General features: G+C 39.7%; 1 protein-coding gene across 1 annotated transcript; it reads right to left on the minus strand.

Moving 5' to 3' along the window:
- Window positions 1-3,232: 3,232 nt before the first annotated feature.
- Window positions 3,233-21,557, minus strand: LOC141599794 (putative inactive ATP-dependent zinc metalloprotease FTSHI 2, chloroplastic). Its single transcript, XM_074419911.1, has 12 exons — window positions 19,976-21,557; window positions 18,635-18,807; window positions 17,982-18,083; window positions 17,708-17,872; window positions 17,394-17,534; window positions 11,081-11,239; window positions 10,872-10,957; window positions 10,271-10,349; window positions 4,930-5,052; window positions 4,146-4,202; window positions 3,820-4,062; window positions 3,233-3,689 (listed from the first exon to the last, which is right to left on the minus strand). The coding sequence occupies exons 1-11, from the start codon at window positions 21,294-21,296 to the stop codon at window positions 3,850-3,852; spliced, it is 2,619 nt and encodes an 872-aa protein (XP_074276012.1). The 5' UTR covers window positions 21,297-21,557; the 3' UTR covers window positions 3,233-3,689; window positions 3,820-3,849.
- Window positions 21,558-21,767: the final 210 nt, after the last annotated feature.

Here is a 21,767-nt window from a genome sequence, read left to right on the forward strand (position 1 = left end):
CATCCAAACTCCGTACGAATGGGGAATGGTGAAGTTCGACATCGAAGGGCAAAGGTACGATCATTGTTCCAACTAAGCGGGGTACAAAATACATTAAAGATGTCTTTGCTTGTCCGGATCTTGCTTTGAAAATTTGCTAAGTGTGGCACAAATGATCAAGAATGGTTATTCACTAGTCTTTGCGAATAATCATTGCACCATATATGACCCCGGAAATAAAGAGATTGCTAAAGTTTCCATGGAAAATAAAAGCTTCTCCTTGAAATGGAAGTATGGCCTAGAATCATCATATCGAGCTCACGCCGCGGAGACCTGGCTATGGCATAGAAGGTACGGACATTTCAACTTACGTGCACTAGCCGACTTATACAAGCAGAATGTTGTGCGGGATTTTCCAATGATTCAAGCAACTAAAGAACTATGCGAGCCTAGTCAACTTGGAAAGCAACACCGCCTGCCATTTCCAAAGAGCCAAGCATGGAGGGCAAGTAAAAAGCTAGAGCTTGTTCACACAGACGTATGCGGTCCTCAAAGAACCTTATCTCATCTTGGAAACAGGTACTTTATCCTGTTTATTGATGATTTTACTCGAATGACTTGGGTATATTTTATGAAACAAAAATCAGAAGTATTCCAAGTCTTTCAAAATTCAAAGCTCTCATTTGAAAATCAAAGCGGGTGCAAATTGAAGATGATTAGATCCGATCGCGGTAAAGAATATACTTCTTCACAATTTGACCAATTTTGTGAAGATGAAGGTGTAGAACATCATCTCACCGCAGGATATACTCCACAACAAAACGGGGTATCCGAAAGAAAGAATAGGACCGTGTTGGAGATGGCCGGATGCATGTTGTTTGAAAAGAAAATCCGAAGAAATTTTGGCCGAGGTTGTCTACACATCCGTATACCGCTCAACGGACTTCCAACAAAGCGTTAAGGGAAAAACTCGATAGAAGCTTGGAGCGGTAAAAAGCCTACAGCTAAGCATTTAAGGTGTTTGGCTCAATCTGCTATGCTCACATCCCAGCGCAAAAAAGGAGCAAGCTTGATGATAAGGCAGAGAAAGGTATACTTCTTGGCTACGACTCAAAATCAAAGGCTTACCGGATTTTCAATCTCAATACGGAGAAGATCATGATAAGCCGAGACGTGGAGTTTGATGAAGATGCAATATGGAATTGGGAAGAAAAGAAGGTGGAAAGAAATGTGATCCTAGTTCCTGATCACCAACATCCAGAAGGTGATGATGATACGATCGACAATAATGATCCTCCTTCACCTCCATCAACTCCAATGCATACACACTCTCCATCCTCAAACGACAATTCGGAGAATGCTACAGGACCTCGAGGTAAGAAAGATCTCTCCGAAATTTATGCGAGAATGTCCGTTATTAATCGAATGAAGAGGAATGTGAGAGATGCTACTTCGCTTTTGAGGAGCCAAGAGACTATGATGAGGCTTCCAAGTACAAAGAGTGGCAAGACGCAATGGAGACAGAAATAAACATGATAAAGAAGAATAACACCTGGGAATTAGTGGACAAACCCAAGGATCGAAAGGTGATTGGAGTGAAATGGGTCTACAAAACAAAGTTGAATCCAGATGGCTCAATCAATAAGTACAAAGCAAGATTGGTCGTGAAAGGGTACTCACAACAAGCTGGAATAGACTATGGAGACACATTTGCTCCAGTTGCTCGTCATGATACGGTAAGGACTCTTATTGCTCTAGTTTGCTTTCAAGAAAGATGGAAAATTTATCAACTTGATGTCAAATCTGCCTTCCTTAATGGAGAACTCGAGGAGGAGATATACATCGAACAACCTCCAGGCTTTGTCACACAAGGAAATGAAGAAAAGGTGTGCAAGCTGAAAAAGGCTCTATATGGCCTCAAACAAGCTCCAAGGGCGTGGTACAGCAAAATTGATTCTTACTTCCTTGAGCAAGGATTTACGAGGAGTAAAAATGAGCATACACTATATGTGAAGAAAAAACAAGGTGATCTTCTCATCGTTTCTCTCTATGTTGATGATCTCCTTGTCACAGGAAACAATGCCCAAATGATCCTTGCATTTAAGGAGGAGATGAAGAAAAGGTTTGAAATGACGGATTTGGGCTTAATGAATTTCTTCCTTGGCATGGAAGTCCATCAAGCAGAAGATGGAATCTTCATTTCTCAAACTAAGTATGCTCGGGAAATCCTCAAAAGGTTCAAGATGGAGAACGTAAGCGGTTTTACTCCTTTGGTCTTGAATAAGAAGCTATCCAAAAATGATGGGTCAAAAGAAGTTGATCTCAAGCAATACCGAAGCTTGGTTGGAAGCTTACTTTACCTCACAGCTACAAGACCTGATCTTATGTTCGCCACAAGCTTATTATCAAGATTTATGAGCAAACCAAGTGAGGTTCACATGGGTACAGGGAAGACAATACTTCGATATCTAAAGGGTACTCTAGAGTTTGGAGTATTTTACCAGCCTTGCGACAATCCAAGATTAATAGCCTACTCCGACAGTGACTGGGCAGGATCGGTAGATGACATGAAAAGTACTTCAGGCTATGCATTTACTTTCGGCTCAGGAGTATTCTCATGGAATTCAAAGAAGCAAGACATCGTAGCTCAATCAACAGCCGAGGCCGAGTACGTTGCAACTTGCGCCGCAGTCAATCAAGTAATATGGCTAAGGAAGATACTTCAGGACTTAGGCTACAAGCAAGAAGGAGCAACCAAGGTTATGGTGGATAACAAGTCAGCAATCGCCATCGCGAAGAATCCAGTGTGCTTCAGCAAGACAAAGCACATAAAAGTGAGGTTCTATGCACTTCGAGATGCCGAGCAAGAAAAGGAAGTGGAACTTATCCATTGCCCATCCGAGTTCCAACTAGCTGACATTTTAACCAAGGCTCTACCGACAGGAAGGTTCGAGTTTCTAAGATCAAAGCTGGGCGTCACTCCAAAAGTCTCAAGGAGGAGTGTTGAAGTGTGAGACTTTTCTGGAGTGTTCTAGAAGGTTCCGGAATTTTCTAGAATAATGTAGGAACTTCTAGAATGTTCTAGAATAATGTCGAAGTTACTAGAATAGTCTAGAATACTCTAGAAGGATCATGAATGGTCTAGATGTGTGTAGAGAAGTCTAGAACTTTCTAGAGATGTCTTGTATGTATAGAGAACTCTAGAGACGTACTAAGTCTAGGTCACTCTAGAATGCTCTATTCTAGAGAATTCCAAGAATGTGGGAGAAGGAGGAGGAGCACTATAAATAGAGGTCCTCCCCTCCCATTTTGGTGTATCCAACAATTTCACAACAAATCAATACACAAACTAATTCCTTCAAACTAAACTCCAACTAATCAACCTTCAACTAATCAACTAAACAAACAACTAATCTCCACTCTACTTCTTATACTCCCCCATACACCAACAGAATCAAAGCAAGATAGAAGCAGTAAAAGCTACAATTCCCAGGACAATTAAAGAAGCCTTGATAAGCTGTCACCGCGAACTTGTGGCTGGGGGTTTGGGGCCGGAGTCTCAGACTCATGATCCTGAGTTATGTGTGCAGTCACCACCGGGTAAGGGTGTGGGGTCATAGCATCAACTTGTATGTATTGTCCGTTACAACAGTAGTGATGGATCGAGCCACTGGTGAAGTTAGTTCAACCAGAGTTTGATTGTGGTGTTACTGTAATAGAAGTAGAGAGCTTGGTTAGGTCAAAATGGCAGTAGCAATACTTGTCAGCTACTAATACCGAGTCATTTTGACACTCAAAACAAAGCAAATGCAAAGACTCAAGCGGAGGAGGAAGTACTACCTTGACAGATACAAAGTATATATCGTTAGCTTAGACATTGCTTGCTGTAGCCGCTGTTTTATTTGACATCATTTCCTGCAACTGCTTGCGTCGCTCAGCTCTGATGTCAAGTATACTTGGCTCCACTGGTTCAAGTGAGCCATACATCTCAACAAGGTGAAAGAATTCCTTCTTTGCCAAACTCTTCTTTAAAATGAGTTCATCCACCATGGTATTCAGAAGTTTCTGGTTTCGCTGTAGGATCTGGTTACAGACAACAGTCCAACTTCAGAAATTTGGAAACAGCTGATAGTATTATCCCTTTATAATACCTTGGAATACTATACCTCTTTTACACGTTCATAACAGAAGTTGAGAACTCGTAAAGCCTCCAAATCGATGTCCTGAAACAAAAGTAGTAAAGCCAATAACACAATTAGAGCAAATTCATTGTGTAGTCCGAATGACACATGTTGGACAGGTTGGTTTTAGGTCACGCAAATATGGGCTGGTGAAGATACTGGTTCGGTTAATACATGTTCTGGTCAGATTAGGGTTAGAAAGTCCACAATTTATTCAATCGCATGTTTTATTAAATAAATCATATTATAATTATTTTTATTAGAATATTACAAAACATTATTTTAATCATAATTTTGACTTAATAGTCGTAAATGTAAACAAGTACTATGATAATATATTTATTTTAAAAATTATAGTAATTGTACTCCTAAATAAACAGTTTGCCCGATTTTATTAAAAGGGGCTCAAAACAGGTTGATTGGGGTTTGAGTGTATGACCCAACCCTAATTCTAAATTTATAAGTTGTTCCATGTCATATACATTTCGGGCCACGGTGAAGAGTTACGAGTTCGTGACCCAAATAAGCGGTTGGGGTCAGGTTAGTGGGTTGGGTCAGGAGACAATTGCTTAAAATTTGAAGAAAATTTTGATGATAAATCTGTAGTGCAAATCTAAAGCGGTGTAACTCGATCATCATAATCACATAGATTTCCAACATTTTATATATATCTATAGAATATGAAAATGAAGTGGGTACTAGAATTTCTCTAAAAGTTAGGAGTAAAGCAAAAAGTAGCAAGCTAGGAGACACCATTAGAAATACATACATCTATCTTTTCAGCAACCCAGAAGTTGTTCAAACCATGATGTTTTTCAGACAGGCCACCTAGAACAAAGTTTCGAGCTGCTGACCTAGCGTTATCAGCTGTTTCTGCCCATATTGTGCTCAGCTGTTGCAATGTATTGTCAGACTCAGGAGTAATGAAATGAAGAATCAATCAGAAGCTGTCTACTAATAAAAAACAAAAAAAACCGGGGTGCTGGGACATAGCAAAGTATTTCACCAAGACATCATATGACTACTCAATTATATCAATTTTCTTGCTTTGCTTTCTCAGTTAATTCTGCGAGTGCTAGTTAGGGAGACCCAATCTGAACACTCAGGTTCAATTAGAAGAAGCTGTACACTTGACATTAGAGTTCCTTACCCTTGCAATGTCACGATACTAAACCAATACTCGGAGATGACATGTTAACATGTACGTTGTACAATGCTAACAAAAGAACAGCCAATACTGCAAAGTTCCACTACCTGACCTTAGTTTAGAAATCACCAATGTTACATCTTTGTTCAAGACATTTCACTATACTCCGTATCCCAAAATATCTGAGCGTTCCGAAGATGTTAGTAAAATGGCTTGACCACAATGTCCACAAGTAGTATGATGTTACGACTTACCACCATTACTCCATTACTGGTTAGCTACACCAGAAATGAAACTAAAATTCTCACAGCTGACTTATAAAAAATGTATCACAAGGATCAATCGAGGAAACCTATACTATCAATCAACTGACCAAGTGACCATACAAATCACGTTGCAAAACTAAATATAATCACCCCGGACGACATATAGGAAGAAACTTTGAAGTATGATTTATACATATACGACTTATTACAAACTAAACTGCAGAAATCTAATTTCTACAGGGTTGAAGTGTGAGAGATGTCACACTCTCCCTCATCTAATCCATCTAATCAATCGTCATCCTCGGTGACGCACAAATCTTAAGTTCAACTTCAATGGGACTTCCTCGTTGAGTGGAGGTTGTCCTCCATCTTGGGGCTAGACTTTCTTGTGGCTTCAAATCCCTTGTTCGGCAAAAGGTTATTGATCTTGAATCTAGCACTGAGGTTGTTAGGTTGAGGTCCCTTCAAGAAGCAAATCGAATATCCTTGACATAAATTATCGGGAACATCCGGTCTTCCATGTTCATCTCTCAGAAATGACTATTATGGAAACTACATGTCTATTATGGAAAGTACATGTCTCTATCACGTGGGAAGAAACTTCACATGACCCCTTATGCTTACCTAACGCCAATCGCTTCACCTTGTCTTTGATCACTTTGGTACCTTTAGTCATAGACAATTTAGTTCTCCCGGCCGCAAAACCCCCGGCATCCCCAAACTCTTTTGGGTCACCCGATCGTCAGATAAGGGACTTCGGTGTGGCCCCTAGATTTCAAGGCCTTCTTGTGTCTCTCTCAGGTATCTCTATACCCTCATTGTCTATCCCACGTCGCGCCACTTGGGAGAAGGGGGGGAGGGGGGGTGCAGTTTGTAGGGGTAGGGGCGTGATTCTTGTTCACCTTTGGTTGCATCGAACCTTTGGAAACATTCTTCTTCCAAGACATGCCTCCTTGTTCCACCGAACACCAAACAATGAGGTATTTTCTCGGCTTGGCTAATGCCCTCTTCGAGAACTACATCCTTAGTACTAACTTTAAGTCATCCAGCAAACAAACATTCTTCTTCCAAGACATGCCCCCTTGTTCCACCGAACACCAAACAATGAGGTATTTCCTCGGCTTGGCTAATGCCCTCTTCGAGAACTACATCCTTAGTACTAACTTTAAGTCATCCAGCAAACAAACAGTAACAGTGGCGAGGTTGAGCTCCCTCACACACTCACTCACCTACTTGAAACGCGACCTTCTTAGTCACTCCTTAGATATGTCTCATCTTCCGGTTGGCTTTATTCGGCTTCATTCCTAAGTCACTCGCACCGCCCGAGTCAATGTCAATCATGGCTCGTGCTTGCCTCTCATTCAAAGAGAGCTCCACGTACAACGGTATCGTGGACTTCTTGGCAAGGAGATCGTCTTGCCTCCCCATCACACTTATCCTCTTAAGCGAGTCAATCCTTTGAGTCCTCGTCATATTCGCCAATTCGGCATCTCCTTAATCATCGCATTGAAATGAGACTTGTGGGGCACACAATAGGACCTTTGCCCACCTTTGCATAGGAAGCACGCAAACGGCTTCTTTGTTGAGGATGCTCCCCGCCACCCGCTTCGGAAGAGGAGCTTGTGGGCGTGTTCATGTGACTCACTAATCAAGTCAGACTTCCTTGTGGGCGAGACCTACCAGAAATCGAACTTATTGCGACCTCTTTTCATTAGGCTCACTTTGACGCGCATCATTGCCTAGAGATGACTCTCACTCCACATGGTCCACATGGTAGTAGTCGATAGTCACTCTGTGGCCAACACAGCGTGACTCATGCACTTTGTCCTTCTCTATCACGCTCACTAACTCCTAAAAATATTCCCCAAACGAGTTGGTGTGCTATTGAGAGAAGTGGTGATTGATGAGTCATAATTATATACATATTTATGCCTCCCCTTAATTACTTTTGATACGGTTTTCGTGCTAGTTTATATTATTTACATGCTTTTTATGTTAGAATGTCGATACTTCCGCTATTTGATGTTTAATGCAGGAATGATGCATTTGAGGAGCAAAGGAATGAAATGGGCATCACGGAGTAGGCATGAAGGAATACACAAAGCATGACACGGGAATCCATAAGAATGAAGGAAGAGAAGTTAAGAAGAAAACACGAAGAAAAGAGCAGAAACCAGTGATTCCTCGATCAACTGAGCATGGGCTCGATCGAGGAAGTTGGTGACTCGATCGAGTAAGCCCAGGCTCGATCGAGGAACCACTTTATTCTATAATTTCCGCAATTTTCCTTAAGTCGGTTATGTTTTATTATAAATACCCAAAGTCGTATCCTAGTTTATGGACGCTTTTATTTTTCCGTTAGTTTCATAGAACTCCTCTAAAAACTCTCTTAGAATACTTAGTTTAGTTTTAATTATCGTTCTTACTTCCGGATCTAAGCTATTTTACGGAATTGTTCTAATCTTTCTTCAATAATTATTATTTCAAATACTTGTTCATCTTTTCATGCTTTTAATCATGCTTCTTATTATTGTTATTGTTGTTATTGTTATTAGTATGAGTAGCTAAATCTATTATCTAGGGTGAAAAGAGATCTAGGTTGTTAGAAAAGGGGTTATTATGAATTGATTGTTAAATTGCTCTTGATTGTTGTTTAATTATCGTCTTAAATCTAGTTGATTAATTACTGATCAGAATTGATTAATTAGTCACGCATAAACTAGGATTATCACCGACAGGGTTAAGACTAGTATAGGCCACGATAATTGAATTAAACCGACTTAATAATAGCGATCGCATGTTAAGTTTAAATCTAAAGACATTAGAATCGACCGATCATATGACTTTCAACAATATAAATTGTTCAATCAATGAATTAAACCTTACCCTTGGATGACTACCTAGTGAACCCGATCCCTAGACTCCTTTATTATTATTGAATTTGTCTTTATTTACTTGCAATTAGTTGTTAGCAATCAAACAAACAAAACCCTCAAAAATTGGTTACTTTAAAACAGACTTAAATATTAACAAACTAGAATAATTATCTCGCCTCTCTGTGGATTCGACCCTTCTTAGCGCTAGCTATTTGTTAGTAGTATTATAGGATTTATTTTGGTGATACGACTTTAGCCTTATCAGTGATCTCGTCTTGCTTGCTGGAAGCTTCTAGATCACCTTTTTCCGAGTACGCAAGTTGGGTCTTAGTGACTATGCTAGAAAGACCCAATAGCACAGTCAGGCTTACCGACCTATCGAATACGCAATAAATTACCAGCAAACCATCACTCATTAATACAAGACCAACATTATTTGATTCTAAATCCCATAAGCAAGCACTTAAAAAAAATGCATTTTCTGTATCAGGGCAATTCTTCACACCCTTCAGCTTCCTCAGAGTAATGATATCCATGTTCTCGGGAAAGAACTCATTCTTTAGAATCATCGGTCGTCTCACGATGCCACCGTGATCGTGTCCTCTTCAATTTCAGTATACTTGGTACGCCACCATATCTTGGAATCACCCACCAAGTACATGCTTGATGAGCGGACCTTCTCCTCTCTCCTCGAGCTCACTTACTCTCGGAAATAGTTTTAAGTCGAAGATGAAGTTATCGAGGTCTTTTCTCGACGGAGGTGACCGATGTGTTCCTCCTGTTCATAGGGGATCACATCACCAACTTTTTCGAGTCGGTATTCAAGCCCTCTATCGCGGATTCAAGGCTCATTACCGACTTCTCCTGCTTCTCGAGGCCTCTCCCATCCCCATTCGTACCACGCACTCAAGGTTTAGTATTTTCTCATCCAACAGCTCCTCCAAGGACTTCACACCGTACTCAATACTTTGGCTCACCCATTTTCTCGACCAGCAATGAACAAATGAGTCTCGGACCGACTTCTGATAACAAATGTCACAGTCCAGTACTTTTGGCGAATCCTAAAACGCACCCATGCCCCTTCTCCAGACAAAAGTGCAAGCTTTAAGGGTTGAATACTAGTGAAGGATTGCCCATTAGCAATCTATCGCAGGACGGTGTGTGTGTGGGAACCCCAGTCACGGCAATCAACAACTTTCTATATCGAAAGCAAAGTAAAGAGGCATTAATAAAGCTTGAGGTGGGAAGGGTTTTCATTTAATAGAACTTTCTAAAGAGATTTATTTGATAGTACTAGTCTAGTGGAAGGAAACATTGATTGTGTAGCATACCGATACGCGATACGTTTTCTCCAGGCATATAAAGCGTATGTAAAACTAAATATTATGACCAAGGTCTGACAAATAAGAAGAAACCTTGAAGTCTGACTTATACATATCCTACTTAATACAAACTTAAGTGCGGAAATGTAAATTCTTTTGGGACGAAGTGTAAGGACAGTCACGCATAGCAAGAACAAAGTAGCAACATATATATCTTACGAAGCAGTAAGTAGAAGATCAGTTCTAGAAGCATTTGCATCAATATTTTATTCAACCCAGTCAGAAAGAGCCAAATACGAGGGAACATGCTACTGAAAATATATATTACCCCAAATCAATATAAACAAGGCATTAAGCAGTTTTTTTTCTTTCAGCCTTTTGGGAATTATAATGGAAGTAACCTCTACATATATGTTGGGAAAAAAAATACCAAGAAATAAGTTCTGTAACTCCATATGTAGTACATATGCAATAAGAAATTAAACATTTTGCCACTCACCTGGTGCTCACCATACCATAACTCATCAGCTGCTCGAGGTGCCAACTGAACTGTTATATAATCCAAAAGGGATTGTCGGCTGCACTTAATAGAGAGAGAAATGCCTTAAATTAAGTAAAATTGCATCATAATTTTTATTGATACAGTTGTAGAAAGGGAGTCAGAGATATCCTAATGAGTTCTTTTTAAGGAAAAAAAGGAACTGAACAGTTGGAGAGAGAAAAATTCAGGCATCTTAAAATCGGCCAAAATAAAGAAAACAAAAGGTCATTTGGGGCGAGTTTGGGTCAGATCATTACGGATTAGGGTCATTTTGGAAGGGCCATTGTCAGGCTATTACGGATAGATATCTACGCAAGTTGTGTCATTTGAGTCGTTTCGCCTATAGATTAACAAGGTCTGCTTCAAATTCGTCACTATGTATCAACTAACAACGAGTCATTTCGTTACGTTGATTAATGTAGAGTCTGCTTCGGATTTGGATCAGGTACATATCAGTCGGATTAGTTTTACCAAGTTTACCTGGTCATTGTTGAGATAGAGCATATGCAACCACATACAACGGGCATAAAGGATCGGAAATAAGGACGGGCAGGCATACCTTAGCAGTCCTTCCGTAAATTTGATATGATCAACTTTGAAACGAACATAACCAAGTTCCCTACCAGCCCTAGGAGCAATATTAATCTGCCAAGAAAGCATATGATCAGTAGCTGTCCATCCAAAACACGTGGAAGTTAAAAAAATTCTTTTAGGTCGTAATCAATATGATATTTGTAAGAACTGATGACACTAAAGACGGAATCATACAAATTCTATATTTCTAAGATCAGGAAAGTTGACAGCTGCTATAGCCTGTGCTGCTTCGTTGAGTGCTATCCGCCTCCACATTTCAGGACTTCTCTCTTTTCTGTCAAGCATTCCCCTTTCTTCCATTTGAGCAGCTTGTAATAAATCATCAGTTGTTATCTAACAGAATATTATTAGGGTGAGTGGAGGGTACATAATGACTAAGTTTATAAAGGATGAAGGTTCAGAAGCCTTCACAACATCACTCTAGATAAGATATGACATAAAAAGAAATCCAATGGATGGAGGTAATTAGCCATATTTCCTTCCACAATTTAAAGTTTAAACTATACAAAATCAAGACAAAAAGAACATAGGGCTGAAGTAACTAACTTGATATTTTTCCAATTAATTCTGATGGTAGTTTAATCATTGCTTCTTTGGTGAACAACAACAACAACAACAACAACAACATCAGAGCCTTAATCCCAAAATGATTTGGGGTCGGCTGACATGAATCATCTTTTCGAACCGTCCATGGGTGCACGCACGCCTCAAAATGCGAATAAAAAAGGGAAGATGAAAAACAAAAAGGAAGAACGAAAATGTAATTGAAAGTCAAGGTGAACTTAGGGGTTTTAAAATCGAATTCCGTCTTTCTTTTATAAAAACTTAAAATTTAAATCGAGAGAAAAGATTAAAACGATTTTTAAAAACCGAAATAGAGTGAAGGATCCGGAATGAACCAGATGAAATCTATAAGGAAGTGGTTGGTGAAAAAGTGTAATAAAGGAGAGAAAAATAAATAAATTAATTTCTTTAAATTAAATAAAAAAACACTAAATATGTCAAAAAACATCAAATACTAAAAATCCACATGTATCCTTTCCCTCCATTTTGCCCTCTCCGTCACCATACTCTCCTCAAGCCCCAGAACTCTCATATCGTGCTCTATCACTCTCAACCATGTCTGTCTCGGTCTTCCTCTACCTCTAGGGACCTTTTCTGTTCTCCAAGTCTCCACCTCCTAATCAAAAGTGCGTCCATAGGTCTCCTTCTCACGTGGCCAAACCATCTTAGTCGGTTTTCCATCATCTTGTCCTCTATTGGCGCCACTTTTACCTTTTCCCTAATCACCTCATTCCTTAACCGATCTTTCCTTGTATGTCCGCACATCCACCTCAACATGCGCATCTCCGCCACACTCATCTTTTGAATGTGACAATGCTTCACGGCCCAACTCTCGGAGCCGTAAAGTAGGGCAGGCCTAATTGCCGTGCGATAAAATTTTCCCTTTAATCTTTGGGGCATATCTTTATCGCATAGAAACCCTGAAGCACTCTTCCATTTCAACCATCCCGCTTTAATTCTGTGAGCCACATCTCCGTCTAACTCCCCATCTTTTTGAATAATAGATCCTAAATATCTGAAGAAATCTGAACCCTCAACAACATTCCCATCGAAAATAATACTCTCTGCCTCTGTCGATCTCAACCCCGCCACCTTAGTGAACTGACACCTCAAATACTCAGTCTTATTCTGCTCGGCTGAACCCACGAGTCTCTAAAGTCTGCCTCCACAATTCCAACTTTCTCTCCACCCCGTCTTTTGTCTCATCAATCAACACAATATCATCAGCAAACATCATACACCAAGGGATGTCGTCCTGAATATCCCTTGTCAACTCATCCATAACTATAGCAAAGAGAAAAGGACTAAGTGCGGAACCTTGATGCACCCCGATGGTAATAGGAAATTCTTCCGTTCTCCCAACATTAGTGCGAACACTTGCACTAGCCCCCTCATACAAGTCCTTTATGAGGTCAATATATTTTCGCGACACACCCTTTCTCGCCAAAGCCCACCAAAGTACTTCTCTTGGTACCCTATCATATGCCTTTTCCAAGTCAATAAAAACCATATGTAAGTCCTTCTTCTTGTCCCGATGGTATTCCATCAACTGTCTCATGATAAAAATCGCATCCATAGTCGATCTCCCGGGCATAAATCCAAATTGGTTTTCCGAGATGTCTACACATCTCCTAAGCCTTTGCTCGATTACCCGCTCCCATAACTTCATCGTATGACTCATAAGTTTAATTCCCCGATAATTGGAACACTCTTGAACATCACCTTTGTTCTTGTACAAAGGGACAAGAGTGCTTCTCCTCCAAGCCGATGGCATCTTGTTGCTCCTCCAAATCTTGTTGAAGAGCATGGTTACCCATTCGATCCCTTTCTCCCCAAAGCACCTCCAAACTTCTATGGGTATACCATCCGGTCCCTCTGCTTTCTTTGACCCCATCTTCCTTAACGCCTTTCTAACTTCACTCTTTTGTATTCTACGCACAAACTCCCGATTGGTGGTAATGAAGAATAATGGTTCAAAAACTTCACTCTTTGGTGAACAAAATTCAAAAATAATTGGTGGTTGTGTTGAAAGAAATTAAATTAGTCTCTGAGACAACTTAAGTGTAATGAAGAATAATGGTTCCAGCAGAAGGCCAAAAGCAGAAAAAAGGACCAAGTATAATGAACAATAAGAAAACGACCAGTTCCAGAAGAAAGCCAAAAACAAAAATAAAGACAACACCGTCAAATATAAAACAGCCAACCTCTATCAGACGGCTGACCATACAGCTATAAGAGGTAAGAGAAATTTTATTTCAGTTTTACCTTTTAAGAATAAGATGTAACTTATATAATTTCACACTTCAGCCTTCTATCTAATTCTAACAAGACGCAAACTTTTTATAAAGCGGTCTTTTCTTGGAAATATATGATAACACACACTTAAAACAGACAAGTATGACAAAAAAAACACAATTTGAGGGGAAAATGCATTTCTTTTTCAATGCCAAAAGGTTTTCTCATGATAACTTAATTTCACCAAGAGCAATACCGAAGGTTAAACAACCACAAATTACTATCATTGGGTTGAGAGTTATGGTCATATAGTGATGTATCTTGACCTGGCACATCTCAAATCATACAAAGCTTACGTAAGTGCCTATCATTCCTAGCTCCCTACTCTAAGGATTGAACTTTACAAGTTGACAGTGTGAAATTAAGAACTCTGAAATTTACAGTAGTTTTCAGTCAGGGGCCAGGTAACATTTTTCCAAGGGCAATAACATTCAAGAAAAATGTATTTAACAGTAGCTTGTAATGACTTATCAGCTGCTCGATGTATATCGCACTTGCTTAACGTTTCTAATTTCTTCTATGCACGCTTGAAAAGAAAAGAAATTTACAGAATTAATGAAGGGAGTTTGACTATCTATCACAGACTCACAGTTTTTTGTATAATTATTTTTCTTGATTTTTCTTTCCGCCAATTTTCTCAATTAAAAATATGTTAGTATTCTTCATAAGTTGATTTGTTAATTTGTTAATTCTCTTTGAAAACATTCTCCACAGTTTTATGACTTTCCCTTTCCTTCTCTTTAAAACTTCATTACTTTGTCTTGACCAACTTGCTTTTTTTTAACATGTTTCTGCTCTTTTTTCCATTAGTTTACCTCATATTGAAGATTTTCAATGCTGATTGCAAATAAATTGGGACAAATGCTTTGTAACTGTTGTACGTGAAAAGGAAAAAGATGCACGGCAGTATTCATTTTTTTCTAGGTCCGCCCATACTGATTTAGGCTCTCTCTCATTAGCCACTTCGCACATCATGCATTCATGCTTGCTTCAGGTCTTGTCCCACACACACAGAAAGGGAAAAGATTCAGATCTCACCAGTTTACATTTCCACCCAGAATTTGCATATACTCCCTTTGAGTGAGGGTTTTGTTCCCTTTTAGTTTGGGCACGAAAAAGAAAAAAAAAATGAGAGGAAACAGGGCTCATTTACCCTTATACCCACTATTTAACCGACATCTCTCCCACCATTGGTGCTCCGACTGGGGTATGACATACGGATATGGGTACAAATCCTTGTGTCCGACACTTGAAATCATAAAATCAAGGATACAAGGACATGATTAACTAGCGGATACGACAACTTTTGGACACGGTCAATGTATCCAAATTTCATATCTGTGCACAGGCATCGTATCCAATTTTCATATTTGTTTTTTATTAAAAAAAATGTACATGAAAAATTGTAGCCTTATACGTGTATACCAAATACTAATGAGCAGGAAATATATTTTATTTTTCATTTTCAAAAAATAGAAAAAAAGATATTAAAACTATTTATTTAATACGCAAAGTAGTAGTGGTAAATAGTGATAAATAGTCCTAGAAAACTGAAGGGTCCCCCAACTAGCTTGAATGAATGAATATTTGATAAAGAGCATGCTCCTAGTAGTCAAAGATGCGTCAATAAAAGTTGGGACAGGTGTAAGGTTAAAAAAAGAGTTAAAGGCTTCAATGCATTTAGAAACTAAAAGTATTAAACAACTAAAGAGTGAAAGTAGAAAAAGACATGTAGCACAACTTAATAACACTGCCATCCATGGTGCCCACCCCCTACTTGACGACGGAAACCTAACTATGTCGCGTTCTTTATCTTTTTCTGTCGCTCATCTGCGTCGAGTCCGTTTTTCTTGCTGCCAACCGGACTCGAATTTTGTGTCCATACCCGTGTTGTGTCGTACGGACAAGGATACACAGGGGATATGCCAAGGAAGATTGTCTCGTCCGAGCACCATAGTCTCGGACCTCAAATCTTAAACCCCTCATATAGGCACCACTTATAACCACCCTTCCATAGTTCCACCCCACCCACAACTAGAGGTGGGAATCGGGTCACTCGGGTCGGTTACGGATCGGGTCAAAGCAGGTCAGGTCATAACGGGTTCGGGTTGTGTTGGGTCAATAACGGGTTCGGCTCGGTTACAGGTCGGGTCGGGTCATAAGCGGGTAGCATGTCGGGTCGGGTCATTATCGGGTCAAATTATAAACTTATATTTTATCTTATGTACTCCCTCCGTCTCAACAGATTCTTTATGTTCGCTTTTTCACATTTGTCGAGGCGCATTTTACACTATCAATGTCTTTCCTTTTGCATTGATAAAAATTATAAAAATTTGATATTCTTAAATGTATTCACAAAGACCGAATCAAACAAGATTCAACATGACTATATTTTCTCTTATGGATTGTCGAGAATATTAAAAATTCTATTGAGCTGTGAATAGTGTCAAAAAGTAAATGTGTAAAGAATCTGTCCAAACAAAGGAATTATTAGTATTTAGTTTTTGATGGGTAATTTTATGTTTAAACAATGTGTAGGTATATTCATTGTAGTTTGAAGTGAAAACAATCAAGATGAATGTCAATTTGGTCTTATTTACATCATTATTAAGCTAGTTCATTATCGAGTCACCCATCGAGTTACCCATCGAGTTGAGTTAATATCGGGACACGAGGTCGGGTTCAGGTTGGAAAAAAAATAATGTTGTTATCGGTTATCGGTTCAAGTTGGGTTCGAGTCGGGTCGGTTATAGTTCACCCAATTTTCGGGTTCTGACGGGTCGAGTTTCGGGCGGGTCGGATAGGGTCTACCCACAACCACAACTAATCCCTAACCCAGTCCACGGTCGACTACCCCTCCACTTCCATCAACTTTGGTCGACACCTTCTCCCCCACCATCGTCGACGTCATCCACCCCTCACAAGTTGACGCCCATCTGCCATCGTTGTACACGCCCTAGACATAGGATTTTCGACGATGCGATAGAGGGATTTGGGGGTGGGGGCTTCGTGTCCAAGGGCTGAATGATTGTTCCATGGAGTTGGAGAGGATTTACGAATGGTGGGGTGTTGTTCAGCGGTGGGAGCGATTTTTCGGTAGTGGGTTGGTGGTATCAAGGCTAGGTTAATGGTATCGATACTACTCGGGAATTTACAAAGGGTGCCAGCGGTGGTGGCAGGGATGTTTTGTGGTGGTTAGCTGGGTTGGGAATGAGATTGAGGGTGATTGGTTGGGTTGGGGATGAGGTTGAAGATGGTGGAAGAGAGGTAGTGTTAATAGAGAAGAAAGAGTAGTGTTATGATTGATATAAAAAATGACAAGTGCACTTTAGTCTTTGTGCGTGTTAAAAAAACCTACCAAATAAGGAAATAGGAAACAAAAGTCAACTCAGCCCATAACGGAAATAGGGGACAAAAGTCAAAACACCAACTCAAAAGGGAGTATCATATAAATGAGTTCTAGTAAATATTCATGAGATGCTATGATTTTATCTCATAAGTGACTATAAGCACAGATTCTTTCTCAAAGATAGAAGGTGCACTCCAGTTTCTACAAACTTTTCCTAGAAAAATAATTATATGCTTTGACAACTATTTCAGTGTCAATGCTTCAAAGAGAAAAACTTACCTCACTTCTACCATCCCGCAACATATTTATAGCAGCAACCTCAATAATGTTAGCCAGCTCTGCCCCAACCATTCCATTGGTCATACCGGCAACAGATGCATAGTCAACATCCTCAGCCATAGCTTTCTTGCGAGCATGAACCTAATAAAACCCACGAAAAAAAAGGAAGGGTAGATGTTTAGTTAGAGACTACAGAGTGAAAACACCATAAAAAAGGCACTCTTATTGTGAAGATTTCTTCCTAATTCAAGAATATCAGGGTACTAATCAGAAAATGAAAGCCAATTGAAGAACAGTTGGGTAAATCAATGAACCTGTAAAATTTCGATGCGCCCTTGAAGACTAGGCTTAGGAATATGAATTTTTCGGTCAAACCTTCCAGGCCTCACAAGAGCTGGATCTAAGATGTCTGGTCTATTTGTGGAAGCAATAGTTATGACATCCCCTCTTCCTTCAAATCCATCCAAGGATACAAGGAGCTGCAATGGATGAACAAGGCAAATTTAACCAATGAATAACAAGAGATTAATGGTTATTAATTAACTCCTTTAATAGAGAGCAATCAAGGGGAAAAAGGCATCAACAAACCTGATTAAGTGTAGCATCACGCTCTTGTCCTCCTGAACCCTTAATGAGGCCACGCTCCCTCCCCACAGCATCTAATTCATCAATGAAGACAACTGATGGAGCCTGACTCAATTTCCGACCACCAAACTCATGTTACATTGTGTCCCAATCTCTCTTTCACAGAAAGGGAGTCATGAAAATAGCATTAAAAAGAAATTCAGATTTCAGAGGGTAATTCTTGTACTATCCTACAACCCCCCATCCCTCCCACATGTACAATCACATGCGCACAATAGGCATTTCCTCTTTGAGATAACAAAACCACGCCAAAGAATGTTCAAATCTTCAGTACCAAGCACTCTGACATGTGTAAAGAGTGCAGGGACACATAACAACCATGCTATCAAATATCCGTGTGATACTTGATCTCGGGATCAGTCGCTGCCATCTAGTTTTGGTTATTACGGCATAAATGTGATTGCTACCTTCTTAAAATGCCAGTCAGGAGAACATTCAAAACTTTCACAATTCAGTCGGAATGCAGTGTGGGTTATATTTTAAAATGTGAACAGCCAAACAAAAATATTGAACATGCCCAAAGAGTGACATGAGACGTCAAATTTAGAGGAAAGCCATGCAACAAACATGCCAGAAAGAATCGTTGTGTTGCTTACATTCTCTTTTGCCTCTTGGTAAAGGGCTCGCACACGAGAAGCCCCAACTCCGACATAAATCTCCACGAATTGAGAAGCGGAAATTGAAAAAAAGTTTACACCAGCTTCACCAGCCACGGCCTTTGCTAACAAAGTCTTCCCAACTCCAGGTGGACCACAAAGAAGAATGCCACCTTTGAAAGGATATTTTACCAAGTTATAGTAAGTCGAATAAGTTAAAAACAATTCAGTAACAAGTGCTGACATGTGTCGGTAAATTGGCAAGAATAACCATACACTTGGCAGTGGGAAAAACTATCAGACGGCAAAGCCGTGCAGGCCATCACTAAGAAAGCAGCAGAGAACCATACAAGATCAAACTAGAATAGGGTACAAGAAATTCGCGCACCACAAAAGAAATGTAGAAATTGAAATGGTATAGATGGTGCCTCCTACTAGAAGATAGCCACGTAATCATAAAATGTGCTATTCCTAATAGAGCTTACATCATTGAAAATGTCCAGACAGGCCTGCTCAACACCCTGCTTCTTTAATCTACCTTTCATTATACAGAACTCCTTAATTTAATATTTCCTACCACCTAAGTAGTCTACTTGTTGGCTCTTCTAAACATACCAAAAGCATTAAATTTCAGCTCCTCCATTGAAAATCAAGTGTTTGAGAAAGGATTTAGGAAACGTATCCATGGATGACAGATTTAAAGGAAGCAATACGAGTGTGCTGGAACTAAAACAAGCTAATCTTACCCACTTTGCCCAGAATTGTGGTGATCAGAATTGACCATACATACGAAACCATTGTATATTGATAGTAAATGTGCTCTCTCTTGAACTATCTGCTATCCTAACCAATTCCAATCAAAAATTGTGGGCATACAAGCATCGCCAGGGTAAAGCCAGAAGCCGAAAATTGGAATGAGAACAGAAAAGACGTCCCAGCCCTTAGGCATTGGTTGGACAGATACCAGGAGGGATGGGGAAAGGAGCAAGGGGTGTTTTCCTTCCAAATCTTTTGTATGTTCAAAGGAATTTAATTTGCCTTGTAGATGGGAAAATGGATTCCCCCGCCCCCCATTGCCCTCCTCCCTCTCATTTATTTCCCCCTATGCCACTTTACTAGCTAAACAAGGTCCCTCCATCCCCCTTTTTTCCCTCCAAATTCATCCATCCAACAATGCAATAAGTAGTGAATGTATGTTTTCCCCATATACACTTAAGTATATAATAGGACCTATGTTTTCAATTTCCGACCTAAGGAAGCCACCACAGTTGCAATAGTAAAAGCTAGATATAATATAAAAAGCATCATAACAGAAGATACTAGTTTTGAGGAAACTCTGACCTGGTATCTTCACTCCTCTTCTTCGATACATTTCTGCATGTGTGAAAAATTTAACAATCTCTTCCAGCTCAAGTCGTATTTTTCCAAGCCCAGCCACATCTGTAAATTTCACATCTACATCTCTCTCTAAATATTGAGGCAATCTTCTATTTCGTGCCCGACGAACACGAGCACCAGACCTCATGAATTGCATAGCCATCTTCATGTAAGCATTGTCTTCACCAGGTTTTCCCTCTTCCTCATCTTCAGCCTCCAATCCTTCCATTTGCTTCTCTAAGTCTCTCATCTTTTTCCGTTCCTCTGCTTCTGCTTTTTCAATCTTTATCCTATCCTCATAGTCCTTCCTTTGCCGCCTATAGCTTAACACAACAGTCCGGTAGAATATGTAAAAGAAGACAAGCCCAAGGGCAGTAGCAACATTCGTATCCCTAGCCAAATTAGCCCAAACCATACCCATTTTCTGATAATTTTTTCGAGCTTGACGCAAAGACTCCTCATGCTGCCTCTTTTGCAACTCCCGCCTTTTATTCCTCTCATCCATTTTCTTCTGCTTTTTTATCATCTTCTCCAACTTCTCCCTTTCCACCCTTGACGTTGTCAATTCCTCTGTCCTCTGCCTCTTCAACTCCTCCCTCATCTTCTTCAATTCCAAAGCCTTCTTTGATTGTGGCTTTGACTTTAAAAATAATGAAAGCGCCCAAATAGGCGCCCTCGACAAAAACCCTAGGTAAGGGGTAGGTATCTCCGGCCTCTTAACAGGCGGGCTATACGCATTGACACATAATGTATCAATTTTCAACTCATCCCACTTGCTCCAAAACTTAGGATTCCCCTCTAAGGAAGGCAAAACAGTCCTAAAAACCCTAGAATCCTCCAAAACAACCAAAACCCACTCGGGTTTTTGCCTTAAAGACGCAACAGTCGGCTTAATGACATGCTTAAGCTTACCCTCATCCATTAAACTCAACAAATCAGTAAAAGGCAACCTATCGGTGACAACAGGTAACCCTTGAGACCATGTTTTAAACTGTTGAGGGGTCAATGTTTCGACATTTTTCTTAGAAGTACGCTTCTTGTCAGCAAGTTTAGATGCCATAGCGGGTTGTGGCAGTGAAGTTGAAATAACAGTAAGAGTTACAGATAAGTTGAGCAATGCTAACCCTCCATTATTCTTATTGTAATCATCGTTATCTTCTTCTTCAGCTACATTTTTGTTAAATTGGCATGAAATTCTAGGGTTTAAACAAGATGGGCAATTATATTTATACTTTCTTGGATTATTATTTAATAAATGGGATGTGGGTTGAAGTAAGGAAGCCATGATAATACAATTCTAAAGGAGAAAAAACATGAAATTGAGATATGAAAGATACAAACTTGATTGAGGAATGAGGTAAGAGCGGAAACAGCAGATTGATGAACAGTGATTTTGGAAAAGTTCGATAAAGTTAGTCACCAACTTGCAGGGTGTTGGAGGACTTCATCAGTCATCACCATGGATATGGGTGAGCTGGTGAAAGGTAAAAATGGAGATTCTTATATCTCCTCCCGCAATTACTTGTTACGCCCCTAAATTTTCATTATCGTTTTCCTTTTTTTTACTATTTTATTTATCTAAAACTTAAATTATCACTATTTCAAAAATGTGTGTCAAAGACGATTTTTTAATGGAAAAGGAACAATATTTCAACGAAAAAACGTACTTATAATTAGGGTAGAAGTAATTTTGTAGATGATATTAACAACACGATAAAGATATTAACACCAAAGAAACAGAAAATGAGCAAAACGA

This window comes from Silene latifolia, chromosome 9, assembly GCF_048544455.1.
Source record: "Silene latifolia isolate original U9 population chromosome 9, ASM4854445v1, whole genome shotgun sequence".
In the NCBI taxonomy this organism is placed as follows: domain Eukaryota; kingdom Viridiplantae; phylum Streptophyta; class Magnoliopsida; order Caryophyllales; family Caryophyllaceae; genus Silene; species Silene latifolia.